The sequence below is a fragment of the Drosophila serrata genome, unplaced genomic scaffold (genome assembly GCF_035046125.1).
Source record: "Drosophila serrata isolate PLE 108 unplaced genomic scaffold, ASM3504612v1 contig_293, whole genome shotgun sequence".
Lineage (NCBI taxonomy): Eukaryota > Metazoa > Arthropoda > Insecta > Diptera > Drosophilidae > Drosophila > Drosophila serrata.
In genome coordinates this window covers 2,553,678-2,570,477 of record NW_028257191.1, presented here as the reverse complement: position 1 = coordinate 2,570,477, position 16,800 = coordinate 2,553,678, and the positions used below count along the sequence as shown (strand labels likewise).

Sequence of the window (16,800 nt, the reverse complement as noted above, 5' to 3'; positions counted from 1 at the left end):
CACCTTATACAAGGGTATTTTTTAACTAATTCAATCTTTAAACCAAAACAGAACCCTGCCGGCGCGTTCGCATGATGTACAGCACTGCAACGCGAGCAGCGCCAATTCATCGCAACCGATGACCGCCGGCAATCAATTGGGACCGGCAGCCAACAATCCTGTTGTGCCGGGCACCCCATCTTCGTCCAGTAACTTTGATGCCACCTATTCGTCGCAGCTGAGTTTGGAGACCAACTCGGGGGTGGAGCACTTTTCACGCGATGCCCTGGGACGTCGCAGCATCTCGGAGAAGCATCATGCAGCTCTGGATGCCCGGGAGACGGGCACGTATCAGAGGAACAAGAAGTTGCGCGAGGAGCGGGATCGAGAGCGTCGCATTCAGCTGACCAAGTCGGCTGTGTACGGTGGTTCCATTGAGTCGCTTACGGCACGCATTGCCAGTGCCAATGCCCAGTTTAATTCCGGCTATAAGCATGCCAAGACTGCGTCCAGCATTGAGCAGCGTGAATCGCAGCAGCAGTTGGCCGCTGCCGAGGCAGAGGCACGTGATCAACTAGGGGATTTGGGTCCCTCGTTGGGCATGAAGAAGTCCTCGTCGTTGGAGTCATTGCAGACGATGGTGCAGGAGCTGCAGATGTCGGATGAGCCGCGTGGTCATCATGCTTTGCGTGCACCACGCGGTCGTGGAAGGGAGGATAGCTTGCGAGCGGCAGTGGTCAGTGAGCCAGATGCCAACAGTGAGTATTACTATTAAGAAACTAATAATATCTTTGGTTATTAATTCTATTGAACATCTGACAGAGCCCCGCAAGACCTGGCTGCTGGAGGAGGGCGACCATGAAGGTGGCTTCGCCTCACAGCGCAACGGACCCTTCCAGAGTTCCCTGAACGATGGAAAGCATGGCAGCAAATCGTCGCGGGCCAAGAAACCAAGCATACTGCGTGGCATTGGACACATGTTCCGCTTTGGCAAGAATCGTAAGGATGGCGTGGTGCCAGTGGACACCTATTCAGTGGCCATATCGCCACCCAGTTCGGTGGTTTCCTCTGTCACATCCCCGCAGCAGCAGCAGCAACAGCAGCAGCATATGCCGAAAATGATGCAAGTTCCCACAGCTGCTTTGGCCGCTTTGGAGCGTAATGGCAAGCCACCGGCATATCAGCCACCACCACCTTTGCCAGCTCCCAATGGGGTGATCAGTGCCTCCTCCCAGCTGAATGGTGGCATCCATCAGAACGACATCTTTAATCATCGCTATCAGCATTATGCCAACTATGAGGATCTGCAGCATCAGGAGCAACAGCAGCAGCAACAGCAGCAGCAGCTTCATCAGTTAAGGTGAGTTTAGTTGCTTTTTTAAGCCTCTCTTTAAGGGTGAAGGATTACATTTATTAATATTTAACTAACCTGTATTTAACATATTTTAAAATATATATTTAAATGTATTTTAACACATATTTTTAAACAATTTTTTTTAACCATTTAACCTTACATTGTTTTGTGTTGAATTTCTTTCTCTCTCTTTCTCTGTCTATTCCGTGGCTCTTTGTCAATGTTTGTTGTTGTTGTTTTTGTGTAACTCACCACTCATGCATACCCTCACACACACACCCACACACCTAACATCTACACTGGTAAAAAATATACATTAAAATATGACAGTCGAGGCGACTCTATAACATCCATTTCGGAAACACTTTCGGAATCAACGCTCGAATGCATGCGACAGCAGGTGATCCGGCAGCGCATCAAGGTGGAGGCGGAAAGGTAACACTCCCACAAGGAAACACCTTCCTTACTTAATTTAATTTATGTTTTTGGTGAAAAAGAAAATCAATTAACACAAAGCTTACATAGTTTTTTAATCATAGTCTCTAAATTATTAATGACTTACCTCTCTTTGATTCTGCACAGTCGCCGCCATCAGCACTACCATTCCCAGCGCAGTGCCCGCTCCCAGGACATTAGCATGCATTCGACCAGCTCTGGTTCCCAGCCAGGTGGCTCCGCTCAGCCACAGTCGCAGGCCAATGGAATGCGTCCCATCAGCAGCTACTATGAGTATGAGACAGTGCAGCAACAGCGTGTGGGCAGCATCAAGCACAGTCACAGCAGCAGTGCAGCCTCCTCGTCGTCATCGCCCATCAATGTGCCGCACTGGAAGGCGGCGGCCATGAATGGCTACTCGCCGGCTAGCTTGAATAGCAGCGCTCGTAGTCGTGGACCCTTTGTTACCCAGGTGACCATACGTGAGCAGAGTGGCATACCCGCCCATCTGCTCCTCCAGCAGCAACAGCAACAGCAACAGCAGCAGCAGCAACCCACCTATCAGACCGTGCAGAAGATGTCCGGACAAGGACAGTATGGAAGCACCGCTGGCTCTCAGCCGCATGCCTCGAAGGTGTGACTATAGGTGCTGGCGCATGCGCGCGCCACTCGCGATGTGCTCGCCAAAAGCGGACCCGCTACGGGAACTGCAACTGGAGAGGGAGCTGGAACTGGAGCTGGAGCTGGTGCTGGGGACCATGGGGCCATTCTCAGCGAGGTTAGCGAGGAGGTGGAGGTTTTCTACTTTGCCACCGAGTGCTGAGCTTTCATATTTTATAGTATATATAAACTTAAGGGAAATCTATTGTAAACACACAACACACATACATTTGTAAACACCCCCTAAAGGGTGGGTTAAATATCAGATTAATCCGAATATATTTTATGTGAAATTGTGGTTTTCTGTCGATCATAAATTTATAGATTTATCAATTTGTAAGTCGATAATATCGAGGTGCAATATATGTGTACATTTTTTGTGAACCTCTTGAGAACCAAATGGAAAAATATTTATCGTATCTATGCTATCAGAATATAAACCATCACTTTATGTAATGTAATTCGTGATATTTTGCTAAGACACGAAAATTAATGTATACTTTATATATATTTGATTATCGACAGAGGAATATTCAAGGGAGAGATGAGCAGCGAGTAAATTGTTTTTAGATCTGAACACGAATTCAAATCAATTTCACACCCACCCTGACGCATCTAAGCTAGGTTAACCATAAATCACATCATAATAAATATGTATCTTTAAGCAGGAGAACGAAGCCAAGAGAGTAACGAGTAACGAGTAGCGAGTAACTATTAGCGAGTAAAAAAAAGAACATCGATAGTATTCCCTTGTAAAGCGCAACGACCGTTTTGTGTCAGTCTGCTTAGCTTAGATTTAATTTGTTGAAATGGAAATTAAAGCAATTAATTGCGTTCCATATTAAGCTTTAAGTCTAAGTCAAATCGCCTTTTGTAAATAACATAATTAGTACAGCAAAGCCAGAAATCCCATTCAAAATTATACAAAAGCTCTTGAGAAAGATATTCTCTCTCCATATACATATATATATGTATATATATATTCCCTATTAACCATTTTTTTTTATGTTTCCCTTTTAATTTGTACATAGAAACTTGTTTGTTTTTCTTGATTTTTTTTGATTTTTTTGTTAGCTTTAAAGCGGACGCCATTTGTGTGCAAATAGGGAGGATTTGCGAGATGCGAAAAGTAAAACTTAGAGCCACCCGCATCATATACATTTAGGCTATATGAGTGTAGTGAGTGAATCATCTTATATATATTTTTTTGTTCCCATATAAACATAAATATCTATATAGAATTTCGAGCCTAGTTTTGTAGTTTTGTGCAGCCAGACCTCTCGGCTTCTCGGAGGTCCCTAAAAAGACAAGCTTAACTTAGTTATAAACACACACACACGATACGAACCATTCGATTTCACACATGGCTAGATCATAAGCGAATATATATATATAAAGATATACTATAATTTTGTATAATCCCTAAGAGTAATAATTTGTGCGAATTAAAAGCTAAACATTTCCATTTAAACACACAATAAGCACATCCAGTGTGTCCATTACCTACTTCACTTTTGCCTTTTTGACAACACTCGAGGATGAGGCCTCCTCTTGCGTCTTCTTGGCGACGGGTTTCTTTCTGCGGAGTAGACGCTTCTTGGGTGGCTTAACCACCACCACCGGTTCCTTCTTGACCTCTGGAATGGGCTGCAGTACGGTGAAGTTCTTAAGGAGCTCCGGATCCGGTGTCTTGCTCCAGTGTTCGCTGGATAAGTAAGGGAATCAGGATTAATCCTACCAATACCTTCGTTACTCACTCTGGCAAGGTATTGGGCGGTAGGACAACGTCCAGGACATTGTCTATTAACCGCGTCTTGAGCATCCGATCATTGGCAGTGGTGGAGTGCATCGATGGCGATGTATTGACCTCGATTAGCCAGGGTTTCATGTTATCATCAATGATGATATCGTAGCCATATACCTCAAAGCAATGCCTATCGTTGGCCATAACCGGAGTCACTGCATCCAGGGAAAGGCGGATGGTCTCGGAGATGCGTTGCCACAGACCTTGGGAGATGCCCTCGCCACGAAGGCTGTCCAAATAGAGCCAGAGGTTCTGCAGAGGCCACTTGCCGCCATGAGTGGAGTTGTACTCTTGCTAAAAGGATAAAATCATAGAATATATATTAAAATATATAGAAATACCTCTAACTTACATTAGTTTTCTGTATGCTGACATTCGTGAGATGCATAAAGACATTATCAATTTCGGTTTGGTCATATTTCTCGGTGCAAAAGCGACAGAAGCCTTCGTTATAGAGGTACGCCTTCAGTGGACAGAATGCGGTCACCAGGACATAGAGTCGCAGATCAAACTTTTTGCCGCATATAAGCAAAGGATTTGGGATATATTTGGACACAACAACGCAAGTGCCACGGCTCAGCTGCGGACAGAAGGACCGAGAATCGGTGGCATACTTCTTCAACTTGGACAATTTGTTAATCAAATAGATGCCCACGCCCTGGGATTTGCTGCACGGTTTCACAATCCAAGTGCTGGCCGGACTGTGATTGAATTCCTCCACAAAAAGCTGATAATCGGCGGGCAGGACAAAGGTCATGGGTATAATGTCCAAATATTTATACCTTGTGCCACCAATACCCAGCTTAGTGTCCGGTGGCAGAGTCTGTGCCAGGGGATCCCCCTTACGCTCCAGATCCTTGCGATATCGTTTGATGTTCTTAATCAGCAGATCTTTACGGGAGAGCTCAACGGAGTTGGGAAAGTGATTGATGATTCTATAGAAGAAAAAATGATACATTCTGTGGATGAAAATGAGGCAAGGAAAAACCCACTGATCCGATCGCATGCGATAGGGATGATCGATGCCAAAGATATAGCGACAATTGTGTGTGCCAGCCCAGTAAAAGTTCCATTCGCCGCCAAAGGGTGAAACCTGTTGCCATCCTCGCTTTTTAAAGTTACTAACCAGCGCCGTCTTGGACCAATCTGTGCTATATAATATCCCCGTTGGAGGATTATTCTTGTTCCGCTTCCGAATCGGGGGAGTGGCTATAAACTTAATGCAGACCAAATCATCTTCGCTGGTGTTGTTGGTGCCACCCTGCTTCTGGCGGAGATTCCTCAAGGCATTGGTTTGCTTCTTCATGACCGGAAAACCGGGGATGGATCAAAAAAGGGGTTAACCTAAGTGCAAACTAAGCTAATTTTGATTACCAATTTTTTAGGCTATTGTTTTTTTTATTGGTGTTTTTTATGTGTGAGTTGAAAAGCTATCAAAAGCCTAGCTGATTAGCCATGGAATATGTGTGTCCAAAGATGGATAGCGCCCTTGTTCCAGAATCCGATTATCTCCATTAACAGATCCGCTTGCATAATCCGTTGACCGAAAAGCGAAAGTGTTAATTCCCTTTAAGCTGCAATATTTACACAATTTATACACAATTCTGTTTTCCCCCCGGATGATCGCATTTTGGTGTTTGGGTTCTAAGTAAACTTGAACCTTTTGCGGTTCGTAAAATAAGTGAAAAATTGACTTTGACACAGAAATGGTTTCTGTGACGGAAGACCTCTTCTCTGGCAAAGCCCCTTGAGTAATTTCACACATCAGGGTACAGATTTTTGTGTCTTTTTTCTTTTTGGGGAAAGAACAATCGTCGGGTATTGTCACCGGTGGACAGTTGAAGGGGTATAAAGTCTGATGTGCGGTCATTGGAGTTCATCAGTCGACGACTTGCAGTGGATTAGCTAAGACATCTCCAGACCTCTTCGGACATCATGAAATTCTACGTGGGATTGGCATCGGCCTGGATGTTGGTGCTGGCTTCGGTTCAACCCGGTGATGCCACCTTTGGCAAGCTGAATCTTCTGCTCGGCGGAGGAGCTGCCTCTGGCTATGGTTCTGGCTACGGTTATGGTCAGGGTTACGGCTCAGGCTATGGCTATGGTCAGGGCTATGGCTCCGGCTATGGCTATGGCGGTGGCTATGGATATGCTCCCGAGAATGTGGTGAAGGTGATCAAGGTGTCGGTGCTGCCAGGAGGCGGTGGTTACTCTGGAGGCTATGGAGGTGGCTACTCTGGCGGCTTTGTGGGCGCTGCTCCGGCTATATCTACCTCGGCTGTGGTCACTCCGGTGGTTACGTCGGTGTCTACACCGGTGGCATCACCGGTCCTGGCCGGCGGTGCTGGTTATGTGGGTGGCTTTGGCGGTGGAATCGGTGGAATCGGTGGTCTTGGCGGCCTCGGTGGCTTCGGAGGTGGAGCTGCCTTGCCCGCCTCGTATGGCTTCGGAGCAGGCTATGGCGCTGGAGGTGGCTTCGGGCTTGGATTTGGAGCACCACCACCGCCCTTGGGTTTGGCTTCGGGACTTTGTTAAGAAAACGAAATTTGTATTTTTTTTTTTTATAATTTTAAACAACGATTTGTAATTAAAGGTTAAAATAATAAAATGTATAAAGAAACGACTTGAAATGTATAAATAAACGATTTAAAACGAAGAGAAGACTTTGAAGTGGTTTATATTTATGGATTTTAATAGTTTTTCTTAAGTCATGAGAATAAATTTCAATTAAATAAGAAGTATATTACTCAATTAATTAAAAACAAAAGAGGAGTTATGCTTAATTAATAGGAAAAGTTTTGGCTGCACAATTTTATCTCAATTTCTGTCAAGAAAAATACATTTATCTTAAATTGTTTCATTCTTCTAGTTAAGTGCTTAAATAATATTTAAAAATGGTTCTTATTTTAGTATTTAAGCTGCTTTAAAAGAAGAAATGAAAGCCTAAAAGTGTGCTAGTTAAGTTCTTTTCACATTCTTTATAAGAAATATGTTTAAGATTCATTTATTGAATATGTAACCCGGTGACTTTGGGAATTTCTCGCTTGACAATTACAAAATAACAATTTCGCACCTGATTGAAGAAGTCGCCACCCCCAAAAAAGAGAGATATATTTATACTTTATAAAAGAGATGAAAAGCCCAGCCCATTCAACCCGAGAGACGGCCTTGGGAATTGTTCGTGAATGAAACCGAGAGTTGGCTGGGAATGGGCTTCGGTCTTAACAATCTGAGACACCTGTTTACGCATTCAGTTAGCCCGACTGCAGATCGTGTGGCAAGCAAGTTGGCCCTAACAATGCTGTTAATGGTAATCGAGTGCCAAAAGCCAAAAAGCAGAGCCAAAGCCAAAGTCAAAGTCACAAGAGCCAAGCCCAAAATCTTCGACCGAGAATTGCTGTGCGTCCGTTTTTTGGGTGCAAATTGGTTGAGCTGGACCAGAGCCAGACGATACTATACAGATAGATATATATCTAATATTTGTATATATCTTTGCCAGTTTAGAGCCACTGAATATACACTGTGCGAAAGGGAAGAGATTTTTAAATGATATAATACCCCAAGAAGTGTGTTTTATGGGGATTTTATTTAGGTTTCTAATAAATTCTCTTGATTTTAAAATATATTTTTATTTAGTAATGAATTTCTTTGTGTGTATCTTTAGCTCCGACCTAAATGCGAAACAACATAATGTCTAAGAAAAAATCAAGGGGGAACCAAAAAGTTAAAATAAGAATGAAAGAGTACCGAGTAAAACCGAACTTTTCATACCCTAGAAGTTGGCAATTGGATAGATTTGATTAATTTTTAAAACTATCATAACTTAGTCAAAAATGCATTAATTTCAATTCAGAAACCGCTCCAGTGTTAGTTTTTAAAAGATTAATAAATCTGCATACTAAATTTAATATTTTAAAAAATCGAAATAATTGTCAAATTTTTGAGAATTTTAATGATGTAACCCCTTGTAAAATTTTGCAAAAAATTGAAAAAAATTGTTTTCACTCCGACATAGCTAGAAAGATTTGCCTGTTAATGCTGATCAAGAATTTATATGATTTATAGGGTTGGAAATATCTTCTTCACTGATTAAAATTATATTTTCCTCTTTGAGGGTATCAAAATACACATTTTTCTTGCAATAATGTAATAATGTTCAATTCATCTAAAAATTAATGCAACTGCATTTTTAAATAGGTTAAATTAATAGTAAATGAGTTCTATTGAAGCTGATCAAGAAAATATATACCTTTGATGTTTAAATAACTCTCCTTTGTGGCAGTGCAAACGTCTGGCTAAAATCTTAGTACCTTCTTTTAGGGTAATAAATACCAAAATCTGTAAATGGGAATGTGTAAATTGGCTATGATTTAATATTTGCCATGTTCAGTCAATAAAGAAGGGAGGGGTTACCGGAGAGAAAGATAAAAGAATAAATAAAGATTTTGGAGAATACAGTGCGTAACTAAAGTGTAAGAGAGATTTAAGAAGGATTTATGTATTTAAGGTAAATAAAATTGTTAAAAAATAAAGGCTTTGTAAGATACCTTTTGACTTATTTTTTAATAGATTTCTTTGAGTTCTAATAGAAATATTAATAAATTTATTATACATTAGTCTACCTTCAAATATAGTTTAAGTTCTAGTTACAGTTTAGATCTATATATTGACGTGATGCTCTGTATTTAGGAACCTAGGAAACCTAATCTTTTAGGAATTATTTATGCTGGAAATTTATATTCCAAAATTCCATGCATGTTCTTACCACAAAAAAAGGATTTTTACGAGAATCTCGTGTGCCAAAGAAACCTGTTGTCAAATTATGGCAACATAAAAAATTTCGCCAGATGGAAAATCTTTTGTGCGTTCTGCCTATATGTGTATAATCAAATATATATAACTTATATGCTGACCTAATTTGCATAGTAGACCAGATCAATAGGAAAACAAAGAGCAGCACCAAAAACCGGCATTTACATAAATGTAATATTTGCCAGAAGAGGAGATCTCTACGTCAGACAACGTGGCAACGTGGCTTCTGGGACGAGTTTTCGAGATCCGACAGATGAGGTGGAACAGCAAAAAAAATATATATACATATATAAAATAAAACATAGAAATCTAAAATCCCAGATGAACCACGGATCTCTGGGCGTGCTTCGGATACTTGGCCATTTAACCATTTAGCCATTTAGCCATTTTGATATTTGGTTTTTTGGTTTTTTGGCTACGTGAAGCCATGCACAAGATTTCGGTGGCGGAATGAGTGACAATGTCAATAAGTTGGCTACGCACATGGGACAGCTTGCACTTAAAGAAAAATTATTAACCAGAAATGAAAATAAAAAGCAGTGCTATATGTTTTAATATGATTCATTTGCTACTCTATTTTCAAGACAAATATTTATAAATATGACAAAAAGAGTCCTGATCAATAAACAATAAATTTCCATAATTTCAATCACTTTGTAGTATTTTACTTAATTGGTGAATTAATAAATTATTTACTTCAAATACTGAGAAATAAAATAAAAGCCTTGTTTAACCCTTCTTAATTGTAAATATATTTTATTTTATATATTTTCCAATATGTTTTATGCTATAAAGATCACATAGTGTCTTCTTTATATTGATTGCTAGGCTAGAATTATAGTTTCCTGATTCCCAACTTTAAAATAAAACCCGAATAAAACATTTTTGTTTGTTAAATATATGTTATTTTATTGATAATAATAACTTTATACCCTTAAAACTAACAAGAGTTCTTCTTTAATATCTTGAAAAGTAATAATTTTTTATTTCTAAATATATAAACTTAAATATATAAACCAAACTTATTTACCCTTTTTACCCCACAAAGTATCTTCTTTATTATAATTTTTTGAGGGGCATCCTTGGACATAATTATAGTCTATATTAAATCTAAACATTTCCCTCAGTGCTAATTTGTGATTTTTGGGGAATTACCTGAGCTTCTTGCGAATCCGTAACGCTCTTGGTCCGCACACCAAAATGTTTCGTAGTTTTAAATATATATATATTTATTTTGTTTTTATTGTTATTTTTACTTCTTCTATTTCTTTTCTATTTTTCGATGAGCTCTGTGTGTGTGTTTCGGGAGATGCGAGAAAATATCTCACTTGATGGTTAAGTAGTTGAGGTGACAGACAGCCGCTGCCCCGCCTAGATTTCAGTTACAGTGAAGCCTGGAATAAGGTGAACTTGAAGGGAGTTTAAAAATATATAAAAAATATGAAAAAAAGGTGGTTTACACTACTTATATATAACACTATATATTATTAACACTATATTATTATTATATTGATAACACTATAAACTATGCGTAGGAATGGAATGTTTTTGTTGAAATGAAAATTAAATATATTAGTTTAAACATAAATAAAAATCTTACAGCATAATAAATTAAACCATTTTATTAAATACTAAAATATATACTTGATAAATATTTAATAATTTTCTACAAATACATTTTATAAATATTTAAAAAAATCTCTTCCAATTAGTTAATAAGAGATCTCTGAATCCAGAGACTTGCCCTTCTTAGAGTCTCCCCTATGGTTCCATTTTGTGGCTCATCTTGTGGCTTTGGCTCGTAAGTAACTATTTATGAATTAAGCAAACAGCTTTTGGGGAAGCTCAGCTCTGTTCAGCTCATCTCTGGGGCTGGATGGGATTAGAACTACACGAATACATGGGCACAGGTAGAGGCTATCCACCGGCATAGCTCCCAGAGAGATGCCGCTTAGGGGGAGCCAAGCGACTATAAATTAGTGCCCCGGCTCCAGTTGGGACATCAGTTGAGTTTCGTTTGGATTCCCGGCAGCATCTTCACCTAGCACACACAATACCACACATTGGAACCATGAAGCTGTACGTCTGCGTTGTCATCGCCCTGCTGGCCATTGTGGCTCCATCGAATGCCCTTTTGGGGGCCAAGTTGGCCCTGCTCAAGGCCATTACCGGTGGCAGCGGCTTTGGTGGCAGCTCATCCGGCGGCGGTGGTGGCTACGGAGGCGGTGGTTATGGCAGCGGCGGCTACTCCGGTGGCTATAACCAGGGATACTACAGCCAGCCCAGTCGTCCCGTGTACAGCTCCGGCTATGGCAGCTCCTCAGCCTCGTCTGCGTCCTCTGCCTCGTCCTATGGCGGTGGTTATGGAGGTGGTTATGGCGGTGGTTATGGCGGTGGTTATGGTGGTGGCGAGCAGGTGGTGAAGGTCATCAAGGTGGTGGAGCAGCCCTCGTACAACTATGGGCGCTCATCGGGCGGCTATGGTGGCAACTATGGTGGCAGCTATGGCGGTAGTTACTCCTCCTCGAGTGCCAGTGCCTCCAGCTACTCGGCCCCAGCTCCTGCTCCCGCTGTCACCTACTCTGCTCCCGCTCCCGCTCCCGCTGTGACCTATAGTGCTCCTGCTCCTGCTGTGACCTACTCCGCTCCAGCTCCTGCTCCCGCTGTGACCTACTCTGCTCCTGCTCCCGCTCCCGCTCCCGCTGTGACTTATAGCGCTCCTGCTCCCGCTGTCACCTACACTGCACCTGCTCCTGCTCCTGCTCCGATTACCTACTCTGTGCCAGCTCCCCAGCCTCAGGTGGTGCGTGTCCAGGCTGCTCCCGCTGTCACCTACACTGCTCCTGCTCCAGTGCCCGCACCCGTGGTCCGTTATGCAGCTCCTGCTCCCGTGGTCCGTTATGCTGCTCCTGCCCCCGTGGCACCTGCTCCTATCTCGTATGCTCCCGTGGCTCCTGCTCCCATCTCCTATGCCCCGCAGCCACAGAGCCAGCAGGTGGTGAAGACCATCAAGCTGATTGTTGATGAGGATGTGGCCAGTCATGCTCCGGCGCCGGTTTATGGACCTCCAGCTGTGGGTTCCAGCTACTCCAGTGCCGCTGCCTCTTCCTCTGCCTCAGCCTCCAGCGGTGGCTATGATGGTGGCTACAATACCGGATACAATGGCGGCTACAATGGCGGCTACAATGGCGGCTACAATGGCGGCTCCAATGGTGGCTTTTCCGGTGGCTTCAATGGCGGCTGGAAGCGTGGCGGCATCTTCGAGAAGCTGGTGGGATGCTAGGAACACCGAGCTATATGCTAAACTAACCTAATCCAAACCTAACCGTACTCAGAAATTTTTTTTCTAGTTCTAAATCGAATAATTGTACTTTTTTGTTATCTAAAGAAAACCGAAACGAATCGAATGTGTATATAAAAAAAAAAATAAATCAACATACATGAAAGTGAGTTTACTATATCAACTGTATACTATATAGTATAGTTTTCTGATCAATTAGTAACCTATATTATACAGTTACTCTATTGGGAGTTTATATAACTCAGTTACTATAGAAGCAGTGTCTTGGGAAGTGCGTTAAACTTCTTAATTGGGTTTTGAAATTTAAACTTACCTTGTTATTGGTTAATAATTATATGATATATGATATATATATTTCATTCATAATTATTTTCTTAAATATAGAGTTATTATAGTGACTTTTTTGGTGGCCAACCCCTTATTTAATTTTGAGAACCTCAAACGAATTCGTTTGTCTGCTGACATAAATCACCTATTTTCGGGGTTTTTTTTCATGGCTTTCTACCAGGGTTCATTGTGTTATTGATTCTATACGAAATTAGCACTCGACTGCTAACTCCCAACGAATCGGTGGCAATTCCAATACATACCAATTCCGGCTCAGAAGAGAAGCTGGCCCTGAAAGGTTACTTGGATAAAGTAGCAGAGATTTAAAGTTGACTTAGTTTGAAGATGTGAAAATGTGTTCTTATAGATTTAAGTTTAATCATTATTAATTGATATAATATAAATTATATATATTTATGTTAAAAAACAATAAAAGAATGCCTGCTTTTATTTTATGTGCTCTTTTTTTAACGATCGTTTGTATGACAGCTATATGATATAGTAGTCCAAATTTCATAAAATTTTGCACAAAATTCTAGATAAATATATAATGGCTATGTATTAAATTTAATGAAAATCTGTTAAAAACTGAAAAAGTTGTAATTTTGTTTATAAAAATTTACCGATCGTTCCTATGGCAGCTATATATTTATGTATATATATAGTCCACCGATTCGCCATGCTCCTACTTATATACTTGTAATTTTAGATAGAAGAAGAACCCCATAGTTTCATTGAAATAGCTTAAACTTGTTCGAAAACAAATCTCGCACATCTGTACTTATGATTCCCAACTAGTTCTAACATCCCCGGAACGAAGTGACTTCTACCAGCCAGGTCTCAGATATGTGTTGTGTTACAAAAGTTGCAAGTCATTGCTTATTAGTGTTCAAATTAAGTAAGTGATCATACATACTAATTGGTCATAGATACTTAGTGATCATACTTAGTTACTGATCATATTTATTTACTGATCATAGTTACTTTATGTTGATTGATACTTACTGATCAGAGTTACTTAATGCTTATAGGTACTTACTGATCAGAGTTACTTACTGGTTATAGTTACTTAGTATTCAGAGTTATTTGGGCACATCTGTGCATATGATTCCCAACTAGTTCTAAAATCTCCGGAACGAAGTGACTGCTGCCAGCTAAGTCTCAGATATGCGTTGTGTTACAAAACTTGCCAGTCATTGTTTACGAGTGGTCATAGATACTTAGTGTCATAGTTTATTACTGGTCATAGATAGTTACTGATCAGAGTTACTGCTAATAGATACTCACTGGTCATAGTTATCTTCTTGTCATAATTATTTAGTGTTCATTGATATTTACTGATCATAGTTACTTAATGTTCCTAGTGGCTTAAAAGTATAATCTTTAATTAAAATCTATTGAAACTGTTACAAGACTTAACGATATATAAGTATTCTCTAATTAATATATATAAAACCCTCTGATCTCAATCATTTGTGGCATGCAATGCGTGTGCGATTTGAGGGGCATTCAGAGAGTATTCCCAGTCCCAGTGTCACCATTGAGCATTCAGCCAAGACCAACAATTTCCGGTTACAAATAAATATAAATAGTAGACACCACCCAGGGGAATTTTTCAAGGCAAAATGCAGTGGCTTGGACTTGGTTTACTTACTCTAACAGTGGCTTTAGTGGCTCTTGTAGCTGGTCATGCGATTGAAGAGGAGATTCCACCATCTTTGGCTGCTCATGGTGAGTATAAGAGATGTTTTATCTAATGTTTAGGTAATAATTTATCTATAAGCTTAAATTTTAATTCATTTAAATATTTATAATCTATATTACAGCCTATGGTCCTGCCATACGCATTAGCTCTGGAATTCTACAACTAGCTCCAGATAGTGAACAGCCCCAATTGCTGCTGGTGCCTCATGTCCACTCCTCTTCGTTGAGTTATCCCTGGCCGCATTTCTATGTGGACACCTTGACCGCTTCACACCTGCCACACTCCTCCATGACACCTGTTGGTGGTGCTAGCGATTCGATCCATGAACCACGCATTTTGGTCAATGATAATGTGGACTTTTCGCAAACCAAATTGCCCAAATCTCGGGTCGTTCACTCCCATGGACGCTAGATGCCAAAACCATTCATAAAATTATATATTTTTATTGCATGGTTTTTTGAACTATTTTATATTTTGTTTATTATCTTGGGTATTTTTATGTTGTCCCGAATTTGGGTATTTATTGAATAAACTTGCTTAACAAAAACGTTTAACTTACTTTTGCAATTAATAAAACAGAAAGAAATAGATATAAAACATAGCCTAATAAAGCTTTAATTGATGTCTTGACTCTTAAAAAACCTTAAATTTAACATAGAGCAATGCAAGAGAAATATGTTGCTGGGCAAATGTTGCCAGAAACATATTGAGCAACACATAAATGTTGCATTGATTTTTACATTTCCCAAACTCCCCTGCCTTTCAACCAATTGCAGTAAAATTTCTTGCTTAATATTGATTTAACTTAGTTATTTATTTAGATAATTGTTAAGTAACAACAAATTTTGCAAAAAAAAAAAAACAAAAACAAACAGAATCTCCTCCTTTCTCTCTCTATAAGTAATAATCTTTGAGTATTTTGCTAGGTCTTGGCGACAATCACAGTCTTAGTAGAGGTGCTCCAGATGGCTCAGATCGTGATGCTGATGCTCCAATATCTGATGCTCCACCTGATGCTCCACCTGCTGTTCCAGGGCCTGATGCTGGATGTGCTGCAGTTCGTGCTCATCGCGATCCTTGAACTCATACAGAGTGCTGTAGCTGAAGGCACCCTTGCCGTGATCAATGCCAGGCACAGCCTTGTGCTCCTCATGGTCGCCGGCATCCTCGTAGTGGGAATGCAGCTCACTGGCCTCTGCAAACTCCTCGCCGGCATCACTGCTGCTGCCATAGTCGGTGGGGAAACCCTCCTCGCTGAGATGATCCCCCAGTGAGCCCAGGTGATCCGGTGATTCGCCACCAAACTCCTGCGAAGCGGAGGAGCTAAAGTCCAGCTTGGACAAGGCTTCGCCGCCGGTCAAGCCGCCAGCATAGTGACCCAGCAAGCCGGCCGAGTGGACAATGCCCGAGGAGAGATCCTTCTCGTCCAGGGGATATCCCTGGACACCGATGATGCCCAGGAGAAGTAGCTTGGCTCCCAACAGGATCAACATTGTGAGATGGTTATTGTTCAGCATGGCTTTTCCTTATGGGGGGGATTTTCCTGACCGACGCGGCGAAATGTTTCAAGTCAACTAATTTACTTCTCCCAACTTCGTTTCGTATTTATATGCTGCCCGTTCACCGCTGCGGCACATGCACATTTTCCTGCATTTTCCAGCCACACTTTGGTGCTTTTGTTTTCGCAAAAAAGACAGCAACAACAACAACAAACATGTTGCAACGGACATCTGCCCCCCGTCTTTCTTGCAGCTGATAATTTGCTGCACTTACTCCGCATTACGTCGACGGTTTTTATTTTTTTTTGTTTTTGAGAAGCCTCCCCGCTGCCTCCTGGAACCTGTTGCCGCAACGGTGCGTATACGTAATAATTTTCGTCTTCTCCCATCAATTTTTTTTTGTATATTTCTTTTGGCCAGTTCTCGGTGGCACTTAACCCATTGCGTAATTATTTTTTTTGGCAACCCTGCGAGGCCTTAACCCCCACACAAACCGAGACGAGACGAGGCGAGGCCTTCTCCTCCGAAAGCCGGAAGCCGAAACGCGTTTGGCACAGACCAACTAATTGGGTTTATCAACAGCAAAATATTGGAAATAGAATGGCAAATGTACATACTTCAAAGCCCACCTGTGCACACCTCCAAAGTTGGTACAAGTTGCTCTTGGCCCAAACAATGCAGTGAGAGGAGGTTCATTGTGCAAAATTAAAAAAACAACGTAAAAACAAGAGGCTTGAAAAATGCAGCAAAGTCAAATAAAGGAGGAAGAGGCATCTACTTCTAAATGAATAAAAGATATAAAGATAGGAATTTAAATAAATGAGGGAAACAACATTAATAGATAGAGTTAAAGTACTCATTATAATTACAATATTATAATTTCACTCAAAAGTTTTCTCTATTTATTTGTTTACATTTCTCTAG

General features: G+C 41.0%; 6 protein-coding genes across 14 annotated transcripts in view; 4 read left to right on the top strand and 2 right to left on the bottom strand.

Annotated features, from left to right (window-relative positions):
- Positions 1 to 3,906, top strand: part of baz (par-3 family cell polarity regulator) — a 45,291-nt gene extending 41,385 nt beyond the window's left edge. For 5 of the 9 annotated variants that reach the window (XM_020952742.2, XM_086836749.1, XM_086836752.1 and 2 more), the window contains 4 exons: positions 52 to 737; positions 802 to 1,339; positions 1,664 to 1,768; positions 1,916 to 3,906. In XM_020952742.2, the coding sequence (XP_020808401.2) occupies positions 52 to 737; positions 802 to 1,339; positions 1,664 to 1,768; positions 1,916 to 2,408 (1,822 nt within the window). In that variant the 3' untranslated portion in view covers positions 2,409 to 3,906. The remainder of the gene's footprint in view (positions 1 to 51; positions 738 to 801; positions 1,340 to 1,663; positions 1,769 to 1,915) is intronic. The other 4 variants (XM_020952744.2, XM_020952743.2, XM_086836755.1 and 1 more) reach the window with 1 other exon arrangement.
- Positions 3,781 to 5,690, bottom strand: TTLL1A (Tubulin tyrosine ligase-like 1A). The gene is made up of 4 exons (XM_020952745.2): positions 5,225 to 5,690; positions 4,585 to 5,167; positions 4,186 to 4,526; positions 3,781 to 4,133 (listed from the first exon to the last, which is right to left on the bottom strand). Exons 1-4 carry the CDS (start codon positions 5,536 to 5,538, stop codon positions 3,932 to 3,934), a joined length of 1,440 nt encoding a protein of 479 aa, XP_020808404.2. The 5' UTR covers positions 5,539 to 5,690; the 3' UTR covers positions 3,781 to 3,931.
- A 308-nt stretch (positions 5,691 to 5,998) lies between these two features.
- LOC110184327 (uncharacterized) lies at positions 5,999 to 6,798 on the top strand. Its single transcript, XM_020952823.2, has one exon. The coding sequence runs from the start codon at positions 6,168 to 6,170 to the stop codon at positions 6,765 to 6,767; it is 600 nt and encodes a 199-aa protein (XP_020808482.2). The 5' UTR covers positions 5,999 to 6,167; the 3' UTR covers positions 6,768 to 6,798.
- Positions 6,799 to 11,071: 4,273 nt separating this feature from the next.
- LOC110184330 (uncharacterized) lies at positions 11,072 to 12,483 on the top strand. Its single transcript, XM_020952825.2, has one exon. The coding sequence runs from the start codon at positions 11,116 to 11,118 to the stop codon at positions 12,325 to 12,327; it is 1,212 nt and encodes a 403-aa protein (XP_020808484.2). The 5' UTR covers positions 11,072 to 11,115; the 3' UTR covers positions 12,328 to 12,483.
- Positions 12,484 to 14,297: 1,814 nt separating this feature from the next.
- Positions 14,298 to 14,914, top strand: LOC110184305 (uncharacterized). Its single transcript, XM_020952793.2, has 2 exons — positions 14,298 to 14,403; positions 14,499 to 14,914. Exons 1-2 carry the CDS (start codon positions 14,298 to 14,300, stop codon positions 14,786 to 14,788), a joined length of 396 nt encoding a protein of 131 aa, XP_020808452.1. The 3' UTR covers positions 14,789 to 14,914.
- A 258-nt stretch (positions 14,915 to 15,172) lies between these two features.
- LOC110184306 (uncharacterized) lies at positions 15,173 to 15,870 on the bottom strand. Its single transcript, XM_020952794.2, has one exon. It carries the CDS (start codon positions 15,868 to 15,870, stop codon positions 15,325 to 15,327), a length of 546 nt encoding a protein of 181 aa, XP_020808453.2. The 3' UTR covers positions 15,173 to 15,324.
- Positions 15,871 to 16,800: the final 930 nt, after the last annotated feature.